The 21,484-nt window shown below is 44.4% G+C and overlaps 1 protein-coding gene across 4 annotated transcripts in view; it reads right to left on the bottom strand.

Moving 5' to 3' along the window:
• Window positions 1-5,626: 5,626 nt before the first annotated feature.
• Window positions 5,627-21,484, bottom strand: part of MAGI2 (membrane associated guanylate kinase, WW and PDZ domain containing 2) — a gene marked incomplete at both ends in the record, with an annotated part of 1,136,641 nt that continues 1,120,783 nt past the window's right edge. For 2 of the 4 annotated variants that reach the window (XM_084230806.1, XM_084230807.1), the window contains one exon: window positions 5,627-6,291. In XM_084230806.1, coding sequence (XP_084086932.1) covers window positions 5,627-6,291 — 665 coding nt within the window. The remainder of the gene's footprint in view (window positions 6,292-21,484) is intronic. The other 2 variants (XM_084230808.1, XM_084230809.1) reach the window with 1 other exon arrangement.

The raw sequence follows: 21,484 nt of genomic DNA, 5'->3' as shown, positions 1-21,484 counted from the left end.
CCTCCAAGTTTTCTAACCGACTTTGCTCCTGCTGTTCTCGTCCTCACACCTACCCATCCTTCAAAACTCAACTGAAATGCCACAGCCTCAGAAGAGGGGCTGTGTTCTGTTCACCTATAGTATTTCTATATTTCCATATACAGATAAATGCTCACCAACTATAAGCTTTCATTAAACTGAGTTAGCTAGGTTTGCCTTAGTGAGTGTTCCTCCTAGCTCACACAGCTTCTAAAAATAATTTTATAAAATTAAGATTGATTTTACTTTTTTTTTAAAAAAAAGATTTATTTATTTATGTTTACAAGAGCTGGGGCACAGGCCAGAGATGTAGGGGGGGGGCGGTTTGAGAGGATCTACCAGAGACAGAGTGGGACACAGAACAGGCAGACTGACTGAAATACACTGCTGAGGGGAGCAGCCGGTGAGATAGGAGAGGTCTGCTGCGCCATGTAGGTTTCTCCCTGGCTGGCCGGGGATCGAACTCATGCTGCTGAGGCTTCGGATTTCTTCATAGTGCGGTGCTTAACCCCTTGTGCCACCAGGGAGGCCCCGATTTTACTTTTTAACTTGACACCTACATTTTTATGATAAACTTAAATATTGCTAAGACTGTACTTCTCTTATATGCATGCTTTCATAACATTTTCATTTAAACCTTATAGCCGCAGATCTGACTTATTTAATATATGGAAAATATCTACCATATAATCTAACTAGCAAAACCAGTCCTTGTGGTTGAGCCAGAAAAACAGCCAAATGACACTAAAATGTCAATGCTAATTTTTAGATAGATAGGAACCCTACCCTACCCCTCCTGGATAGAGGAAGACAGCTCACTGAACTATTTCTTAATAATGCTCTCTACTTTTCTCTCTTGATTCTCCAACAGGAGGGCTGCATTTGCCAATTGTCCCTTCATTTAACGCCCTAAGGTTTTTATACCCCAAGGCAAAGTACCAGAGTAAATTACAGCGTAAACAGTCCTTGTTCAGTGCAGGTGGGAGGGGGGAACTGGTAGACCACTGGTCAGAAATGCATAAAAATGCAAGTTGACATTCTGGAAAATGGTTCCCTTTAAGCCATCCATGCCTGTGTATCCTCCAGAAACTCTCTGTGTGCCCCTAGGAATGTGTTTCCCAGTGTGATAAAAGCTGACCTGGGATGAAATCAGGTTAATTCCTTTCACCCTGATATACCTTGTTCTGGTCTTAGAAAACTTACCTTCCCCTTAGAAAGTCAAAGGTCGCTTTTATGCTTCACAAGATTCCCAGGTTCTTCCAGGTCAAGTCACTCTCCAGGAAGCAGTTTCATCAGAAGAAAAGAGTCCAGAAAATTCTTAGTCTTTTAAAAAAAAGATGGGTCACATTTGCCAATTACTGCCTCCACCCCCCCACCCCGGCCTCCCTGCAGGGTGGTAGGACAGAAGCAAACTTTAAGGGGTCCCTGACTACTGAGCTGTCTGGATATAATGTTATCAAATGCCCAGCAAAAGTTCAGTTTAATTCTAGGGTGTTGCTCCATTGTTTATACCCAAATGTTTACAACTACAGTTACCATTACCACAATAATCATAATCATAATTTCTACACATTTAATTGGTGCTTTCAGTGAATTATATATGATGCAGAGCTATGTCGTTAGACATAGTACCCTAATTATTTTAAAACTTGGGAAAAACTGTTGTGATTTGTATAGGCATCCCATATGGCCTTATGGTTGTTAGAAAAAGAAATCTGTGTTAAGGCCAAATTCTTCAGCAGTTAGGTCATCTGATTTGCCATGAGTTGGTTTGCAAACTGGTAGTATCGACAGGTCAGATTTGCCTTTGGGTAGCTCAAGTTTACATGGTTTGGGGAAAACTCTAAGAAAGAGAATATACAATTTCAAATAAGCTTCAGGGTCCATGCAAGCTTCAGTTTCTTCAGCCTTTCAGCAAATCCACCTCTACTGCAGAAACGACAATCAGTTTTCTGGAGAAGAGCCTCATGTTTAGAATATTAATCCACATCTGAAGTAATTCCAGGTGCATATGGACCTCAAGGGTCCCAAGCTTTACCATCTCAGGGGGCGCCACAATCTATGGCTTGGAAGGTGAACCAGACCCTGATGAAAGAGAGGGCTTCTCGGCTGAAAGCTTGGCTGTTCTAAGCTGCAAATTGGCAGGCTGTGGGCCAGACTTAGTCTGCAGATGGTTTATTGTGGTATTGTTTTTCCTTATTTTTCAGTGTTTCTTAAAAATGTGAATTAAACTGGTCAAACTTTAAAACTGCAAATTTCAAATAAAGAACAGATTTTTTTTTTGAGAAACTGGAAAGCTGTTCCACCGTGAACTTGGACTTGACAAAATGACAGCATTAGAGAAGGGGATGCTTGTCTGTTGGCCCAGTTCCTACTTGGCTCCCTTCACTTTTTCACATTTTCCTGCCTAGCCTTACAGATCTGAATTCATGGTAAGGCACTTTTCTGGCAGGTGCCTTACTGGCCTCAGGCACCTCAGTCCTGCCTTGGCCCTGTAAGACTTAATCCCTTTGGTCTCTGATTTCAATTTTTTTTGGTGTCCTAATGACTTATTTTCTGTTTTAAAATATTAATTAGCTGCGTACTATTAATATTTAAACTCCATTTTGTTAACTAACTTGTTTTTGCTTTTTTGGCTTGCTCGTGGCCATTCTCAGATTAGCTCATAAAGAATGACACATTTATCGTAAATGGCTTCATTTTTGTGCTTAATTTCACACTTCACATCACCTTCTTCCCTTTTGAAAAAGTGATACTAGTATATTCCATTTTAAAAACATGGTACTGATGTAAAAACTGGACAGTTTGGGAATTTAGGGTCTACTTTCCCTGTCAGTGGGAAGAAGGCAGGGTTGTCACCCTATGAACTCGTGGGGTGCTCTTCTCCCTACTGCGGAGATTTAATTCATCGCAGAAAGTACATCAACCAATCATTTTGGACCTTCATACTGCTGTTTGCTAGATGTTGGATTCTGCATAAACTCCGGGAGGGTTTGCATGAAGAAAAAAAAAGCAAACCACAATTGAAAGGAAAAAAATGTGATGGAACTGCTGATTGATATCTTAAATCCTTTTAAAAAAAAAAGGCTCGGTATCAATCAATGTAGCAAGCAACAGAAACACTGCCAATTCATAAATGGTGCAGGCAAATACCAATTAGATCATCTAAGAGAAAATCTGTTTGCTGGGGTGAAAAAAGTCAACAGTTTTTTCCTATGTAATTCCTGCTGCATTCAGAGTCAGGTTTCAAAGAAGTCCTGTTTGGACATTAAAGTGACATTTTAAAATATCTATGAAAACTGCAGTTTGAAAAAAATTAACTCCCAGTAATTATTAACACACAGCCTATATAGTTAGAAAAAGAAAAGATTTTTGGATATATATTTTATTTGACAGTGTTTTAGAATATCATACAGTAAACAAGATTTCTGTAAAAGTTAATTTATCCATAGTGGTGCGTTTCATAAAAATAGTTGCTCACTTACAGTCTTTCTGTGACTATTAATACATGGAATTATATTTATAGAGATACAGCTGTACAGGGTAAATTCACAGCTAACACTACACAGAAATATTATTTGGAATGGGATTTAGATGATGTGCTGTCTTCACAGGTTATGGATTACAGCCGCATAAAGCAATTACTGCACAAGTAGTAGCTGTGAACTGTGCAAATTAGAGTTTATGCAAGCGTAATCTCAATTTTTTTTTTTCCTTTTGTAACACATGGAAAATAAAGGTCAGAGGATACAGTACCGGGACGTGCAGCTACACTACAGAAGCATTGTCCAAAACCAGATTCAATAAATTAATGGCAAACTATACTGGATTTCTAGTCCAGGGGAGAAAGACTAATTGATATTAAACCAAAAGTATTGTAAACTGCTACATGTGTTTGTGCTTTTGTTTATGATGAATGGGCTTCATTTTGGAAATTGCTTTTTTATAAGCTGCAAGACCCTTCACTAGAGGCTTTCAACCATATTCTCCTCTTGTCAAACAACTAAACTACTCCTATGCTTGATGGAAATTAAATGGCTAGTGTTCAAGATACCGCAATTACAAAGAGAGGGAAAAAGTCAGCCAAGGGAGGCTATTATGTGTGACCTGGTGCGATGAACCCGATCTCCCAGTTTTACTTATTTGTCTACAAGTGCAGGGAGGTGAGGCTTATTTGCATTTGAACTCCCGTAAGGGGCAGAGTATGGAATGGAAGAGGCCTCACTCATTCAGGGCATATTAAAGAGAAATTGCCCTCAGAAACATTTTGCCTTTTAATATTTGTAGCTACAAGTAAGTACCAGCAGATAATTAATTGAAGTCAGAATTTTCCAGAAAAATATTAAAACAGCAGGGAAGAAAGGAAAGCCTTAGAATTTTACTAGGGGATCAATCAGAGCGCCACGAAAATAAACAGAAACATGTAAATGTTGCTAAAGAGATAAAATGTTGGGAAATATAAGACAAAAAAAGCAAACTAAATAGAAACAAGAGAATGAATAAGATAAGCAGAAAGGAATGCTAACAAGAGTCATGTTCTTTAATGAAAATAAACTGTTTATAAGTGATTTTTTTTTATTATTAGAGATTCATTATAATCTGGGCAATGTCGGAGAAATACTTTGCCTCTGTTCTGTCAAAGTGAAAAATAGTAATGGAAGAGGAAGGGTTTAAAAAAAGACAGTAAGTGAAATTTAACATTGTTGACAAAGAAGCTACTATCTCTGCTAGCCTGAGACAACAGGAAAGCCTTTCACAAAGGAACTGCAGCGTTGCCAATCGTGATTAAACCAATTGTTTAATAACCTTCAATTATAAAATTCATATTTTAGATGAAAACCAATTAAGATCTATGCGCTAAACTGCAAAAATCAGACTATGGCAAACTGTTCCCTAGGATACAATTTTTAAAACCTTTTTTCCCTACCACTGAAAATGTACAGAAATATGATTTGATCACAGAAATGGCAGTAAAAATGGCATCACACCAATGAATTCACTAGATTTCTAACTCCTCCTGCAGGATGCAGGCAACGGTGCCGCTAGTACAGTGATGGACGCCGCGGGTGAGCCATGGAAACGTCATGGGCGAACAGTTCTGAATGTTTCAAAGAAACCCTTTAACCCCTGTCTAGATATGTCAAGAACAATTTATTTACAACTCTTTAGATCAATTAAAAGATATAATCTTGTCTCAGTTTCAGCTTGCTCCGTGCAGTTTGATTTTTAAGGCGATATTCCAGTTTGTGATTGCTCTTAACTTGTCCAGTTTCTTGATATAAAGTTTGGAGGACATCCAAATCCTTCATGCAGTGGGGGGGATTATTTTTTCTTTCTGTTTTACTAAAGCTACACTGCACTGTCTCTCTGTGGTGTTCTTCACGTTATTTTGGTTCTTCCATAGCTGCCCAAGCCCCCACAATGGAACTGGGGGCCTTGGGGGTCAGTTTAGGTCTGCGCGCGGCCCGTCCCCGCTCGCTGGACACAGGGGCCTTCTCGTCGCTGCGCCCAGGCCCAGGGCCCGTGGATCTATGCGGATGACAGTGAAAATAAATTAAAACGCCGTGAGACGGAACCTAAGAAGAAACGGCCTGCAGCGGCGCGCGGCTCATCTGCTGGCGGCCGAGGCGCCGGGCTTGAGGGCGCCCGGCAGCTTGTCGGAGCCGGGCACCTTCCAGGGCCCCGGGGCGACGGCGGCTTTGCGCCCCGGGGCGCTCCCGGGGGGCCGCGCCCCCTGCCGGGGGCCCGCGCGCGCGCCCGCCCTGCCCTCGGCCTCCCGCGCGCCCGGGCGCTCCGCCCCGCCGCCTGCCGGGCCCGCGAGCGCAGCCCCGGGGCCTTCGCGCCGGCCGAGCTCGGGGCCCGCCGCGGCTCGGGGTCCCTCCTTCCCGCCGGCCCGAGCCGCGTCCGCCGCGTCCGCCGCCGCGGGCCCGACCGGCCTGGCCTCCGAGGAGGGCCTGCCGGCCTCGGGCCGCCCCTGGCCGCCGGGCGCCTCCTCGAGCCTCGGCCGCGCGGCCCTGTGCGGGCTCGCCGAGCGCTCCCTCTGCTCCCCGAGGCGCTGCTTCTTCTGGCCGCCGGCCGAAAGCTCCTTTGGTTTCCTAACGTCGTGTTCCCTTTTGATATCCCAAGCCGGGTCTGGGCTTATCTGGTGGGAAGGGTCGGAGGGTGGGGCTGGATGTGATGGAGAGAATGGCGAGAGGACGTCCTCGAGGGAGACGCCTACTTCCGGCAGACCGGGGGTGCCGGCAGCGGGAGGACTCCAGGCGGGGGGTTCGTCTGTGGGGCAGGAAGCACAGGCGTTAGCGGCCGCGCCCGCCCAGTCTCGACGCCCCGGCAGCCTCCCAGGCCAGGGACGAGAGCAGCAGCCCGCGGCCACTGCTTTCGGGGTCCCGAGTGCCCGCCGCCCCCTCCCTCACTGCCAACGGGGCAGCCGCAGCCCCTCACCCCCCGCCAGGGGCTTGGGGTGCTTGCCACCCGCTCCCCTCTTTGCATGACCAGGCGAAGCCCGGCTCCATCCATCCCTTCATCTCGGCCCTTTCTAACTTGCGGGGGAGCCGGCAGGTGTGACAGGCCCACGCGGACGGCTGCCTGGACCGCCCTCGAGTCACTGTTTCTCAGGTTGACAGCTGGGTCACCTGGGGTGGTGATTCCCGGGGGCCAGACCCAGAGAGTCCAGAAGGAAATTCTCTGTAGTGTTAACAGGCACCCAGATGGTTCTGAGGACGGGCCATAAACCAAGCTCTGAGAAACACTGGTCTGAGTTGGGAGAGTGACTTATCTCAACCATTAGGTGTCACTCAAAGCATGATTCTAAGCTACCCACAGAGAAGCTCCGGAGTATGGCTCAATTCACCTAAACATTGTCTTATCTTGCAGAGATCACTGATTCTCCTTAATTCTTTTTAGCAGTTATAACATTATAGAAGGCCCACGACTAAGATAAATGATTCTTTCTAGGAAGCTTCGTTTCAACATTTATTTGGGATTTACCATGGCTCTTACTTTGAACAAAAGTTTGAGACAATTTACAACAGAACACGTAAATAAATAGAATGACGACAACGAGAATGGTTGTTTTAAAAGCAGCCACTGGTCAGAAGCCAAGTAGGCGGACAGATGTGTTAGGAATCTGCCTTGAGTTAGTTACTAAGAACACTAACGTTACCCTGACTTTCTGTTACCCTGACTTTCTGGCCACTAAAGTAAAATTAAGGCAGGGAAATCCAGTGCAATGAGCTATTTGTGAAGAATTTGTAAGGAATGTCCCAAGACCTTTGGAAATCCGGAAGTTTTGGAATACCATTCCAGAGTGTAATTTTTCTTCATAGAATTGACATATGGTCATGCGTGGGGAGCAGAGAAGCCACACTGAAGTCTGTGGCAGGAGGTGGGTAAGGTTCCTCACACCAGCCTCCCACACTCCAGCCGCTGCATGCAATTAAAATTCCTGCCTCTGTAACATTAAGTGAGACTTCGATCTGTGGACTTCAAGGGTCTTCTGTTTTGTTCACAAGTTGAGGATTCTTATTTGTTATCTTTGACACCAGTTTATAAAGAGATGAGGGGAGAAAGAGGACAGAGGGCTTGCTTGTTCCAAAGGCTATGGCCATATGCTGAATAGCAAATCAGTAACAAGTTTCCCCTTTGTTGTGAAATTTGGCTGATGTATTTAGTGCACGATGTTCCTTCTTTCCCTAATGGACTGATACTCATAGTCATGTTCACAGAGTAAAAACTCCTCGAAAAGCACCAGAAAATCTGAAATCTAATCCTACTGCTGGCATTTACCACTGATGTGATTTTGGACAACCACTCGAGCTCTCTGACCTTCAATTTCTCCTAACGTAAGATAGGAATAAGATGTCTACCTCCTAGACACTTTCAAAGGGAAAAGAAGCTTGCAGTGAAAGGCTTATCATGAGTTACATTTTTCTTCTATGCCCCAGCAATTGCTTGTGTATGGACTGGGTTCCAGTGAAGGCCACACAAACTAGTATACTTGCAGGTAAGCCAGCCATTCCCCTAGGCTGTGGTTCTCAGGTGTATCTTTGCTCTACGCCAGGTATCCTTGATCACCTCAAGGAACATTCTGAAATTCTCAAATATACATGTATTCAGTGAAATTGGAGTATTTCTGCTTCTGGCTAGGTTGGAGTTTTAAAATCAAAGTAACATGGTGGACAGCAACAACTCTACTACCTTGGAAATACTGTTGGAAGGAGTTTAAGAATGGGCTTCACAAGGCCTAACTAGAGGGTAGTTGTGCAATGGTAATCTCTAGCTTGAACCTTGCTAATGATACTTCACATTTTAATAGCTGTTTTCCCCACCATTAGATCACATATGGTGGAGTCAATTAACTGGCCTCAAATTACTTCTGAGGTCTAGGGAGGCTGGTATTATTCACATTTCCTGAAGGAGAAATTGAAGCAGGGAGAGGTTAAGTAACTTGACCAAGATTACAAAATGGGTCAGCCAGGAGTAAAATGTTGGGTTTCTTTACTCTTTTTACTTACTGAGAAAATTTTCCTAAGATGTTGCCTTGCAAATAAGCTCAAAGCAAGTGTAATGGACGTGCTCAGTGGCCACTGCTGACCAGCAGGAACTAGATCCCTTCATTAAACAGAACACTTAGCATTCATGTATGAATTTCTTACTTGTAATGATAAACTAGAAGTTAAATTATTCAAAATATAAAAATACAAAAGAATATCCCATTATAAATGATTTCTCAGGTGTTTGTATATAGATTATTAAATAGTTAGTGGGAGAAACTAAAGCTTAAATGTTTGAAGCCACTACTGATTATGAATATTTGTCAGAAATTAAATGAACTAGGTCAGAAAGTAAAATGACTTAAGGATGGACATTCATTATGTGGTTTAATAGTTTCATTTTTTGGGACAAGAATTCTCCAGCAAAACTCCAAGGGGCACCAAGGGCAGGCAGCAGATTGTCCCTTCCCCGCCTTGCTCCATCACCTGCCTCACTAGGGTGTTGTCATTTATGGTCAGCAAGAGTTTTCATGAAATCCTGATACACGATAACCACAAGAATTCACAGCATCAGCTCTGGCTCTTTCAAAGCTCTCTCCTCTCTCTCTCTCCCTCTCTGTTTTTTGTTGAACCTGCCCATTGTCTGACTGGTGTGGTCAGGCTTGCTTACGAAGTGGTTGCCCAGGAAGTTTAGCTCCACACATCTATTCCTTCTGAGACAGTCTACCCAGAATTAGAAATAACAGTGACCCATCTTAGACAGAGGAAGTCGACCACAGGGGTCTGCTGGAATGCCTGCAGCCCCTCCCCTTTGTCTAAACCATGTCCCCGGGCACAATGACTGAAATCAGAAAGGAAAAAGCCTTTTATTCCAAACTGGTTTCCTCTGCCTGCCCTGTGCCATCTGCACCCAAGTGAAACTGATCTTGCAAAGGTCACCTATGATCTTTATGTTCTCAAACTCAGAACACAAGGCGTCTTCATGCTTTAACACACCACATTTCACATAGCCAATTACTCCCGCAACAAAATGGACTCAGCCTCCACAGACTCCATTCTCTTGCTCTTTATCCTAGTTCTCTGGCAACAGCTTCTCAGTATACATTGAAAGCTCCCCTTCTTTCACCTGCCCTCTAAATGTTGGCATTCCTCAGGCTTAGGTCTCTCCTATGTGTGGTCATCTCTTCTTGCACCTTCTATACGACAGTACTCACAAATGTTTCTGCTGAGCTCTGTGTTACCAGCTTTGTGCTGGCATATCCATCTGTCTACCTGCTATTTCACTTGGATAGTTCATTGGTACCTTCTACTGAACACATCCAAAGTAGAAATTTTTCCTTCCCAAGTCTACTATGCACTATCTCTATTTCCCCATCTTGGTGAACGGCACAACCATCACTTGGAATCATCCTTGATTCTTTCTCTTCTTTACCTCACAAATAAAATCCACCTGCAGGGCTCACCAGTTTTATCTTCAAGTATATAAACATACATACAAGTAGAGCCGAACAACTTCATCTTCACCTTTCTAGTTCAAGAGATAATCCCTGAAGAATGAGCAGTGGGGGGAGGGTGCCCAAGATAATCACACTTAAGAGAAAGCTACAGGGTAGCATCTTTCTTTTGGGAGTACTGCTAAAGACAAATTTTAAGAATGAATTTTAGTGTTGTTCAGAAAAGAGAAGTGACATATCGCATACTGTGAACCATACACCCTCCCTAGAGCTCAGAACCCCGGACAACTAAACTAGCTTACCAGGCTCAAGGGGTGTGCCTGCCAAGTTGTCACTTCTCCCATGGGCTACACTAACCTACTCTTCTCTTTACTTCTACTCTTGCTTTCCTCCCATGATTCTTCATACAGCATCTGCAACGTCTTTGAGAGTAAACTGAATCATGCCATTCCCTTGCTTAACATTTTCAATGGATTCTCACGCTCTTAGATTAAAATTTAGAATTACTGGGGCCTCCCCTGGTGGCGCAGCGGTTGAGCGCTGGGCTGCGAAGCTGCCTGCAGCCTCTGCAGCACCGGTTCGATCCCTGGCCGCCAGCGAGGGTCCCACATGGTGTGACAGACCTCTCCAGTCTCGCCCGCTGCTCTCCTCAGCAGTGTATTTCGTCAGTCTGCCTGTTCTGTTCCCCGCTCTGGCTCTGATGAATTCTCTTACCCGCCTGTGCTTCTGACAGTACCCAGTGCTTGTATAAATAAATAAATCTTAAAAAAAAAAATTTAGAATTACTGACGTGATCCCAAGAGCCAGAATGATCCTGGCCCTACCATCCTTCTCAACTCCATCTCTCTCCCCGATTCTCCGCTGGCATTTGTTCATTGCCTCAAATGCACCAAGCTCAGTCACGATCCTGAGACAGCAGGGCTGACTCCAACTCAGAAGGTCCTCTCCACAACTAGGTACATGGGGGGTTCTTTGTCTTTCTTTAGGACTTTCACAAATCACCCCAGAGAAGCACAATCCATAGTAGATACTCTGTTCTGTCAATAACATCTTGCTTTTATTTTCTCACAGTATTTATAAATTATAATTATATATTTGTTTACTTATTTGATTAATATCAGTCTCAACTACTGGTTGCAAACTTCATAAACGCAAAGACCACGTTGGTCTTGTTTTTCATAGTGTCCTTAATACCTACGATAGTGTTTGACACAATAATAAGCTCTCAGTGACTATTTGATAGATGAATAATATTTTGCAAAACTAGAAATGCAAGACTTAAACTAAATGCCAACTTGAGGGACACTTCAAGGTGAAAGATCTTTCTTTAAGAAATAATCTGCCATATGGATGTTAACTAAACTTATTGTGGTGATCACAACATATAAATGTCAAATAATTATTCTGTAGAACTTTAATTTATACAGTACTATTGTCAATTACATCTTAATAAAACTGAAAAAGTTTTCAATAAAATAAAGTAGGAAGAGGTTAAACAAAGAATAATTGTTGAAAATAGATTTGTATCTATAACTTTGAATGGGATGATAGTGTGGTGAAATGGAAATGTGTGTTTGAAGTGGGAGAGTGTTAAATGTGGTGGCAAGAATACAGAAGGGGTACGAAAGTGATAGAAAATAGTTTGGGAAGAGTTCTTGGCCTTTGTCAGCGACCTAAGAATGGAGACCGACAGAGAGTCTCTGGATCCAAGAAAATGCGGTCAAGTTCCCCAGAAATTTATCACATGATCTTTTCCCTGTTAATCTTCTCAGACGTAATGATGTAATGCCTTTGCTTAAAGGAACTTCATCCCTGTGGACTCATTAATCAGCATGCCAGTAAGTATTCAGATGAACCCACAGGTATGAGAGAGGCTGAGTATCATATATTCTTTAGGTAGAGAACAAAACCCCTTCCTTAAGTTGGGATCAAGTGTCATCCCCTTTGGTTGTTCTACCCCATTTGGGTCTCTTCTAGAAAACAGACCAATTAATTCATAATTATATATCATTAGTATATATGTACATGGATCTCTCTCTCTCTCTCTCACACACACACAGAGTATTATCTTTGCATGAAAGATGTCCAACTATGCAGCAATATTGAAAAAGAAAAAGCACCCCTTTTATTTCATATATCTGAGATAAAAATAACCTCATCTCTTGTGTTTCAACAGCCTGTTTATTTTATGGACTATAACCCAAGTGATAGTAACCAGAGTGGTAAGTCACTCTGCAACAAGCAGTTTATTCCTGCTCCACACCTCACCTAAGAGCCTCAGGGTTCCCAACTTTGGGCTGAGTGCTCCCACCCCCAAGTCCTGAATAAAGGTTCACACTGTTCTCTTTCTCTCAGCACAGGGCTGGACCCACAGTCTAACATGCTGCCTTTTAGATGGGTGTGTTCAGGAAGGTGATAATAGTGTTGTCACTATTGGTATGATTAATAACGGCAATAGCGAACACAGGTGAGATGCTTGCTAGATACCAGGTATTCTTCCAAGCCCTTGAAATGTATTTACTTACATGGATACATGTAAACTTGCAAACCTACTGATGAGGAAAGTGAGGCACAAAGAGGTTAAATAAATTGTTTTGGGCTACACAGCTGGTACATAATGGAACAGAGCTGTGGATGGACCTTCTGAATTGGATGATCTACAAGCTCAGTTTTCCATGAAAACTCACTAGACTCCTATATTCTGCACTATTTTGTTAAGGAATGGGGTTCATTTGCTGGGCAGAAATTTCCATCTGAAGTAACTGTCAGGCAGACCTATCATTATTCCAAATGGAGACACTGAAATGCCATTTGTGTTTGAAGCTTGGACACAGAAGGATGGTCGCCATAGTTAGAGCACTGATTTCTGAAAATGTTGGAAATATGAACTGGAATCAGAGAATAATGAAATTAGATTTCGTAAGGGCAGGGATTTTTCTTTGTACTCTAAAAATAGTCTTCACAGTGTGACACTTTGAACCTGGATTGAACTGAAAATACTAATTCTAGGTAGTGCAAATATTGAGTCAGTTTGAGACATACTTTTAAGGCTCAAATGAATAAAATTATTCTGCAAAGAGATCCATGGATTTGCTAAGTTTCTCCTCATAAAAACCTTTCCGCTTGCAATCTCCCTTTGGCTGGGTTAGAGAATACTGATGTGGGTGTATTACATTCTATTTTCTTCCAATTTAGAATGATACAGGAAAATATCAAAATGATTACAGGAGATCAAAGGACAATAATGTAAAGTCATTTGGTGGCAAAAAGAAAAATCTTTTAAGGATGTGTTCACACCATAGTGGTTCATTTGGATCTGTTCAACCATCACTAAGGTGATTGCTTTTTGTAACAAAATATAGATAAGAAAAATGTGCATTAAAATTTTCTGAACAAATTCAGAAAGTAATTGTTTTACTTTGCTCTGCTTTTTCCTTAGCATTGTTTCCACTCTGGAGGCGTTGTTAATAGCCTTCAAACATATATTTGTTTCACCGTTATTACAGAGAGATGTAAACTAGGTGTAATAAACATTAATAACTTTAAAAATTGTGACCATACTTGCTCATTGATGCTTCACATTTACACTCATTTTGAAGGCGCGATCAAATGTGCAGGAGGAAACCTGCGTTGTTTTACTATCTACAGGGCTGCAGGGGCAAATCTCAGCACTAGATGGCGCTGTTGGTAATGGAGCGACCACTGAGGGCGTGCTGCTTCTCTCTGGGGAATCCTGCTGTAACCTTTTAATTTTCACAACTAAGGTTGTTGAGAGATATTCAGAAATTAAATATTTCTAAGAAATATTTTGCTCTTATCCCTATTTCACAGATGAAGAAACTGAGACATTAAACAATTTGCCAGAGATATTCAGTTATTAAGGATCAGGAAGACTACCATACAACTGCAAACTACTACTTTTTTTTCCAGTGCTTCCTAACCTTCCCCACCTTAGGAAACATATGGAAAAAGATAATATTTAGGCAGTGCACTAAAGACAATGTGCACTAAAGAAAAGTCTGTACACAATAGCCAAGCCCTTCCTGTGTGCCGCAAGGGCCAAAGTACATAAATAATTGGCATGATTTATCACAGCTGTGTCAAGAGCACAGCTTCGGACACTCAGTCCTATTTTCCAATGAGGTAAAGTTTCTTGGTAGCCCAGATTAATCTTGGGATGTGAGGATGGCCAGGGTTCAGTCTGAATTAGCAAAATATCTGCATTACAAGACATATGAGGGGCCTCCCTGGTGGTGCAAGGGGTTAAGTGTCAAGAAGCTAGCGCAGCTACTGCAACACGAGTTCGATTACTGGCCAGGGAGTTACCCATAGGACGCAAGAGACCTCTCCCGTCTTGCCAGCTGCTCCCCTCAGCAGTGTATTTCAGTAGATCTGTCTGTTCTGCTCCCCACTCTGTCTCTGGTGAATATTCTCAACCTGTGCACCTCTGGCTTGCACCTCCGCTCTTGTATGCATCAATAAATAAAATCTTTAAAAAAAGACATATGAGAAAGTAGTCTATTTCAAGCATGTTTTGGAAAGTAACACAATCTTCTTTTGCATAAAATCTTAAAAGAAGGCCCAATACATTAACAGGTAAGAATGGAACTGCTTTGGCTAAGTGGAATGGATGAACGCCAAGCCTCTTGCTGTTTACCCCACAGCCACCTGCAGTGGGTCTGCAGGTTATTTCTCAGGAACCTTGAGGCTCTAACAGTACAGTTTGAAAACCTACTTGAAGAAGAAATCTCGGGCCTCCCCAGTGGCTCAGCAGTTGAGCTCTGGGTTGCGAAGCTGCCCGCAGCCTCTGCAGCGACGGTTCCATCCCAGGCCACAGGCGAGGGTCCCACATGGCGCGCGGACCCCTCCTGCCACCCGCTGTTCCTCCCCGCCCTGGCTCTGGTGAATTCTCTCACCCTCCCACGCTTCTGACTGTACCTAGTGCTTGTATAAATAAAATAAATCTTAAAAAAAAAATATCTCGCAAAAATCCACTAGGTTGTAGGAAAAGGAGCAAGGCAGGGGAGATGGGTTTCATAGATAGTTTTCTAAGTATTAGTGGCTATGAGCTGGACCCCAGTGAGGGGAGATGAAGCAGACAACCCAGTAGAGAAAAGAGAACCTGGGTAGATCATGGAACTATTGCATAACTTGGTTATGGTAGAGATTATAAACAACTATGTATGTTTTTTAAAACCGGCAGAATTTGACACACTGTATGTAAATTGCACCCCCATTTGAAAAATAAAAAAAAAAAATCAATAGAGCAGATAAGCTGTTTCTAACCCTGGTGAGAAGGCTTTTAAAATTGGCTGTATCTTTTGCGAATGTTTCCACCACCAACTTGCTTAGTAACCTCCTTCCCTCCCTTGTCACTGGACTAAGATACTCCTCAGTCCAATGAAAGTGATAATGAATTCTGAGTTCACAGAATTAGCAGACTCTGATTTAAAGAGGTTTTACTTTAATCTTTAGAAAATGCCTTTAATCTCAAACCTTTTCTAGAATTGTGCTCTTCATCACAGAAATACAGCCCTGTGTGAAGTGGCAGTGAGCAGAAGTAAGGGAGAATAATCAATCCAAAGGTAGCTATTTCATAGAGAAATGATGGTCACTGATAATGGCCCTCCTTTGCCAAAGCTGAAGGAAATGGAAAGAGGTCAGTCAACGGATGCTCTTGCGGCCCAGTTAATGCTGTGTCTTTGAGGGTAGTGAACACCACCTTCCTCATGACCCTTCAGCTGCCTTTGTAAGCCATCCCTGGGAGAGACTCAGATGTAAGATTGATTCGCTTCCAGACTCAAGTCCCACAAGTGTTATGCGGCAGTATTCCCACCAATATGTCCTCAGGGAACAAGGTCTTTAAAAAAAAAAAAAAATACATCCCCCAGGGGGCCTCCCTGGTGGTGCAGGCAGCTGAGTGCAGCTCTGTGGAGCTGATGGCAGCCTCGGCAGTGCCGGTTCGATCCCCGCCGGCCTCAGAGCAACCCACGTGGCAAGTAGCCCCTCAGCAGTGCTTTCGTCTGTCTGCCTGTTCTGCTCCCCGCTCTGTCTCTGGTGAATCCTCTCACCTTCCCGTGCATCTGGCCTGTGGCCCGGTTCTTGTATAAATAAAATAAATCTTTAAAAAAAATACACCCCCAAACTCAGGCTGTTTAAAAAGAACATGAAATAGTGGAAATAGCTGTTAATCTGGAGTCAACAACAAAAATTGAATATTTTAGTTATTGTATTTTAGCAAGGCTACCCTGAAACAATTTTTTTGTATCCAGTTTTAATTTTCAAAACACTGTATTGCCCGGTGGCACCTGAGCAGCTGCCCTGGGCTCCGCACATTCCCTGAGGCCACGGAGGGAGAGCAGGGCAGGCGGGCCAAGTGAGGGGCAGTCCTGAGCTCAGATGGGGTCCCTCTGCATCCTCAGTGTGGCTCTGCGTGTTCCCTGCATCGTCTTTCTGCGGCCTCCAGGGCAGTGCTTTCTTTCTGTCATGGATCCTGGCCTTCTCTCTCCCTTTCATTGTGGCTATCGTCGCCTGCTACTCCCAGCCCACCTGGTCAGGCAGACTTTCACAGGCGCTTCAGATGCACAAACTCAAGGGCAGCATACGCCACCATTGGCTTTTTTTTTTTTTTTTTTACAGGGGCCTAATCAAACACCTCGAGACATCAGGGTGAGCTGGTCTGGCCTGGTCTTGTGGGCAGTCTCTGTTCAACTTGTCTCTGTTCAATTTGCCAGAAATGTTCCTGCCTTAGCAGCATATAACCACCACCTTCCAGAGCAGCAATCCCTGCTTGGCCACGAGACTACGGAGATGGCCAGAAGGGGGCTTCCACTATGGGGCACCAGCACCTGCCCCATCACCATCTTGCACAGATAGCTGCGGAAACATTTTTTTTTTTTTCCATTTAACAAGCATTCATTGAGCACCCATTGGTTGTTATACAGGTCTATGCACTAAAATACACTTGTGAAGAGAGCAATGTTCCTATCTGGTAAATGGTTCAGAAAATTAATGTACAAAAGGGCAATAGATAATCTGATATGGAACAATACAATGCAGGGTCTGGCACTTCTTTCCCACGTATCCTGTGGAAGGTGCTGTGAACTACAGCTCTGGGGGAACATGAACAGTTATACATCTTCCACCTGGACAGTCCACCCAGGAGAGCCTGGTGCCAAGGCAAGCAGGGGCTGGGCCGCCACAAACCTGGGCCCCATGGGCCTGCTGCACCTGGTCCTGCTGGGGTCACAGACTGGGCTCTGAATTTCCTGGTGATCTTTCCTGGTGATGGTGCCCCCTTCCAGAGGCAGCTGACGATGTCGAGAACCTTCCTATCCATGGGGACGTGAAAGTCCTGCATCTTCTACAGTGACAATAAGGAACAAACGGTGATTCTATTTGAGACCCTCGGAGCCCTCCACGCTGTTCACACTGTAGCTAGCAGGTGTGAGGGGACAGCAGGAGGGGCTTGGATGTACAGTGGGAGGGGAATGATGGGAGTGGGGTCCACAACATTATGGAGGCCTCTGGGGACAGGGCTCTGGGTGGGGGCCGGGGTGCAGGATGGGGTGGGGTGGGAGCTGGTGAGGCAGCACTCACCTTAAAAAGAGAGTTTTAGGGCCTCCCCGGTGGCGCAGCGGTTGAGCGCTGGCTTGCGAAACTGCGCGCGGCCTCTGTGGCGCCGGTTCGATCCCCGGCTGCTCCCCGGCCACCAGAGGAGGGTCCCACATGGCGTGCAGACCTCTCCTGCCGCCCGCTGCTCCCCTCAGCAGTGTACTTCGGTCCTTCTGCCTGCTCTGCTCCCCGCTCTGGCTCTGGTGAATTCTCTCACCCTCCCTCCCGCACTTCTGACTGTACCCAGTGCATGTATAAACAAAACAAACAAACCAGCAAAACAAATAAATAAAGCATGCCTCTATTAAAAAAAAAAAAAAAAGAGAGTTTTAGCTGGTTTCTGATAAAAGTTGCCTATGAATTTTTATTTCTGCAAACAAAGTCTCAGGCCTTCTTAGAAACAAACTGATGGATATCAATTTCAGTAGCATTTAGGGTTCTTATATAATGGTTGATTTCAAGCTGGTTTAATTTCATTTTAGTAAAAGATAAAGCTTTGCATTGGAATCATTTCTTCAGAGATAAAATTGAACCGAGAAAAAAATACCAGAAACTCTATTTGACTATTACTGTGACTGATGGTTTATCAGGGTCTCGGGTTTTTACAGGTCTGTGCATATGGAGAAAAAGCCTCAGGTGTCAGAACCCCGTGGAGAGCGCCAGGCAGCAGCTAGAGAGGAGCTGGGCGGCAGGGGAGCCAGAGGCAACTTGGGAAGGGGACACTGACAGCCGAGTACAGAGGGGCCCCGGTAAACTCTTGGCAGTGGTGCAGACTCAGATACGAAGGCCAGCTTTGCACAGCAGGCTCCCTTCTGTTCAGTACACACTTACTGAAATTGCAGGACTGGTTCCTGGGCTGTGTGCATATTTGTATCTTAAACATTTGACCCCTTGTGGGTTCACATAAGTAGACTCTTCAGCTTTAGATTCTTCATCTTCTGTATCATCTCCTCAGAGGGGCCTCTCTCACCTCCTTATCTAAAGTGGTTTTCTATTCCAGCTCCTTTGTTTTGTTTTTTTTTTTTTTCACAGACTTTGCTACAGTTTATCTGTTGTCTCTTTTTCTAGAATAGAAATTCTAGGAAACAGGGACTGATGAGTCGTGTTCAATCTTGCAACTTCAGGTCCTAACATCGTGCTGGGCACATACTAAATGTTCAACAAACGTCATCTGAGTGAGGAATGAATAGGTTGGAGATCTCCCCTTTCTTGAAAGCAGAACTGCAGTTAACTTTACTCATTTACAGAAACGTGGAGAGACCTGGCATCTTTGAAATGTCTGTCACCATATATGTAGAATCTGTTTGTCTCTATACGTGACATTACTTAATGTTATAAAAGCATTCTCTAATTGATGTGCAATTTCTTTATTATTATAGAATTTAAGAAATTAAGTCAGATAGTTGTTATGAGGAAAAACTTGCAGCCTGTTTATTGAGCTCACACATTCCTGAGGTTGGCAGTCATTCAGAAATTGCAGTTTAGTTCCTGCTTCCTCCTCTTTTTTCCCTTGGGGAAGAATTAAAATGATGGCAGATTCTTCCCTGAAAAGCTGAGTTACAAAAATCCTTGATTCCTTCAATTGTAGATGTGATTGGTGATGGGAAAAATAAGTATTTTGATCTCTCACGCTTGAATCAATCAATTAATTAAGCATTTATTCAGCACCCAAAGTGCCAGCGTGTTGGTGAGCAAAGGCTAACTAAGAATACCAGATTCCTGGCTTCCTTTGATTATATGATTTTGGTTTATCCATGCCAAATCACTTCCTGGCCTGTTGAAAAACAGAGAATACTCTCTCTCTTTATTCAATTTACTCTGTGCTCTAGGTCGATAGGTGGATCAATGCCAATGAGAAAGTCTTGTTCTTTTTCATTTGGGAAATGAGACCTTCTTCCCAAAATGTCCTTAGCCACAGGTCCTCACCAGAGAGGATAATCTTGCCATTACTCTGAGCAGGTTGTGTTTATTCCGTGGGCCTCCAGAGCAGAAAGAAAAAATCACTTTTGAAGCTTCCTCTTCTGTTGAATGTGCCTGGCACATTGGTGCTAAACAGGCAATAAATCATAATAAATGGAAATAGTCGCCCATGGCATGATCTGATTGAGGCGTTTAAACAATCACTTTGTGTTGACAAAGGGTAGGGTGATTATGCCAGAGGAATTCAAAGGTGCTTGGAACAAATGAACTGGAGAAATTGCTTGAAAAAACATGTGTGTGGGGGGGTTCTTCCAGGGCAACAGACTTCCTTCTCAGCCTTGAGGTCTGTAGACTCCAGAGCATGAGTAATTAAGATGCTGCTAATTCTTCAGCCTTACAATCTGAGTGTGAGTGTGTGTGTACGTGTGTGTATGTGAGTGTGTGGAGGGTGCAGGCAGGGTGAGAGATGAATCTCATAGTGACCTGCTAATAGCATTCTGCACGTAGGGGTTAAGCCTCACATTAATGTGTGGGTAGAGTCATCTAGAGGGCAGCTTCTAGCACACGGGTCACCGCTCTAATGCAGACATTAGATTTGAGCAGAAGGTCATTATTTATAATAATAGTTTGTGCAAATGGGCGCTTTTGCCACACATTCTCTAACTATCCTGTTGGAGAGCTTGAGGCACCCTTCTGGGGCTTGTGTGTGGGAGCTATTTTTGCATATATTTTCTTTTTTTTGAAGATTTATTTATTTATGCATGTAAGAGTTGGGGCACAGGCCAGAGTTGCTGGGGGTGAGAGGATTCACCAGAGACCGAGTGGGGAACAGAACAGGCAGACTGACTGAAACACACTGATGAGGGGAGCAGCGGGAGAGGTCTGCTGCACCATGTGGGTAGCTCCCTGCCCAGCCCCGGATCGAGCTCGTGCTGCAGAGGCTGTGGACCACTTCATAGTGCGGTGCTCAGCCCCTTGCGCCACCAGGGAGGCCCTGCATATATTTTCTAAAGTAAAGTGGCGGGAGGGAAAGCAGCTTCTTTAGGTCACCTCGCAAGCTGGCAGGAGCTAGAGCGTGATTCTCGGCCTTTCCCACCCGCTGGCCGGACCAGAGTGCAGGATGAGTAGAAACGCGGCCTCGGTGTCCCCGCGTGGCCAGGGGAAAGACAAGTGCACACTCGCGACCTCCCGGGTGGCCACCACCTCCCGCCCCACAGCCCGTTCCTGCCCGCAGCGCTGTGCACCCTGCAGGCCCGGTACTCCAGGTGGGAAGGGGGCTTCGGATTCCATCCCTTCCCCAGCGTTCCCTGGATTGGCAAAGTCAGCCCCACACGGGTTCAGATGGTGGTCCCTAGACTGGGAATGAGTGAGTCCGACTCAGCCTAGACTTCAAGTAGACACAGAGCAGTGGGTCTCAGCCCTGGACGCCCCAGAGGACCAGGACCCTCTGACTCTGGCGGTGGGACCCAGACATGTGAAGCAGGGCAAAGAGCCACCGCCTTAGAGCTGCTCTGACATGGACAGTTAGTTGGTAGCAGGAATGATACTATACTATACTATCTGATGAGTCTAAGAACCTTTTAGGTTTGCGTATTGTTACATCATTCTCCATTGTGGCTGGACTCAGGAAGGAATGGTAATTTGCAATGACTAAAGAGCAACAACTAAGAGGTGGATTGGGGAAGTGCTAATTCTTTGAGGTTCTTTTGGTGATTTCTGAGTCCAAGGAGACTGGCTAATTCCAGAAGAGCCCCAAATGATGCCCGTTACTGCCACCGACCCCAAGGTGGGGGGTGATGAGCACCCTCCTAGGTGTCATCTCATCCTCCCCATCAGCAAGTCTGCAGAATGCTTGGGGTGTGCTGGGGGGGAGGGTACAGACATAACTCACTGTCCTACTGTCAGCACCAGAAGCCCACCTGCTTTAATGAGAGTCCCCACAGCAAGAGGAACCCACCCACAACATTCATTCAAGGGTCGGTTGCC

The sequence above is a fragment of the Talpa europaea genome (genome assembly GCF_964194135.1).
Source record: "Talpa europaea genome assembly, chromosome: 3".
NCBI classification, from domain to species: Eukaryota; Metazoa; Chordata; class Mammalia; order Eulipotyphla; family Talpidae; genus Talpa; species Talpa europaea.
This window is presented reverse-complemented; position numbering and strand designations above follow the sequence as displayed.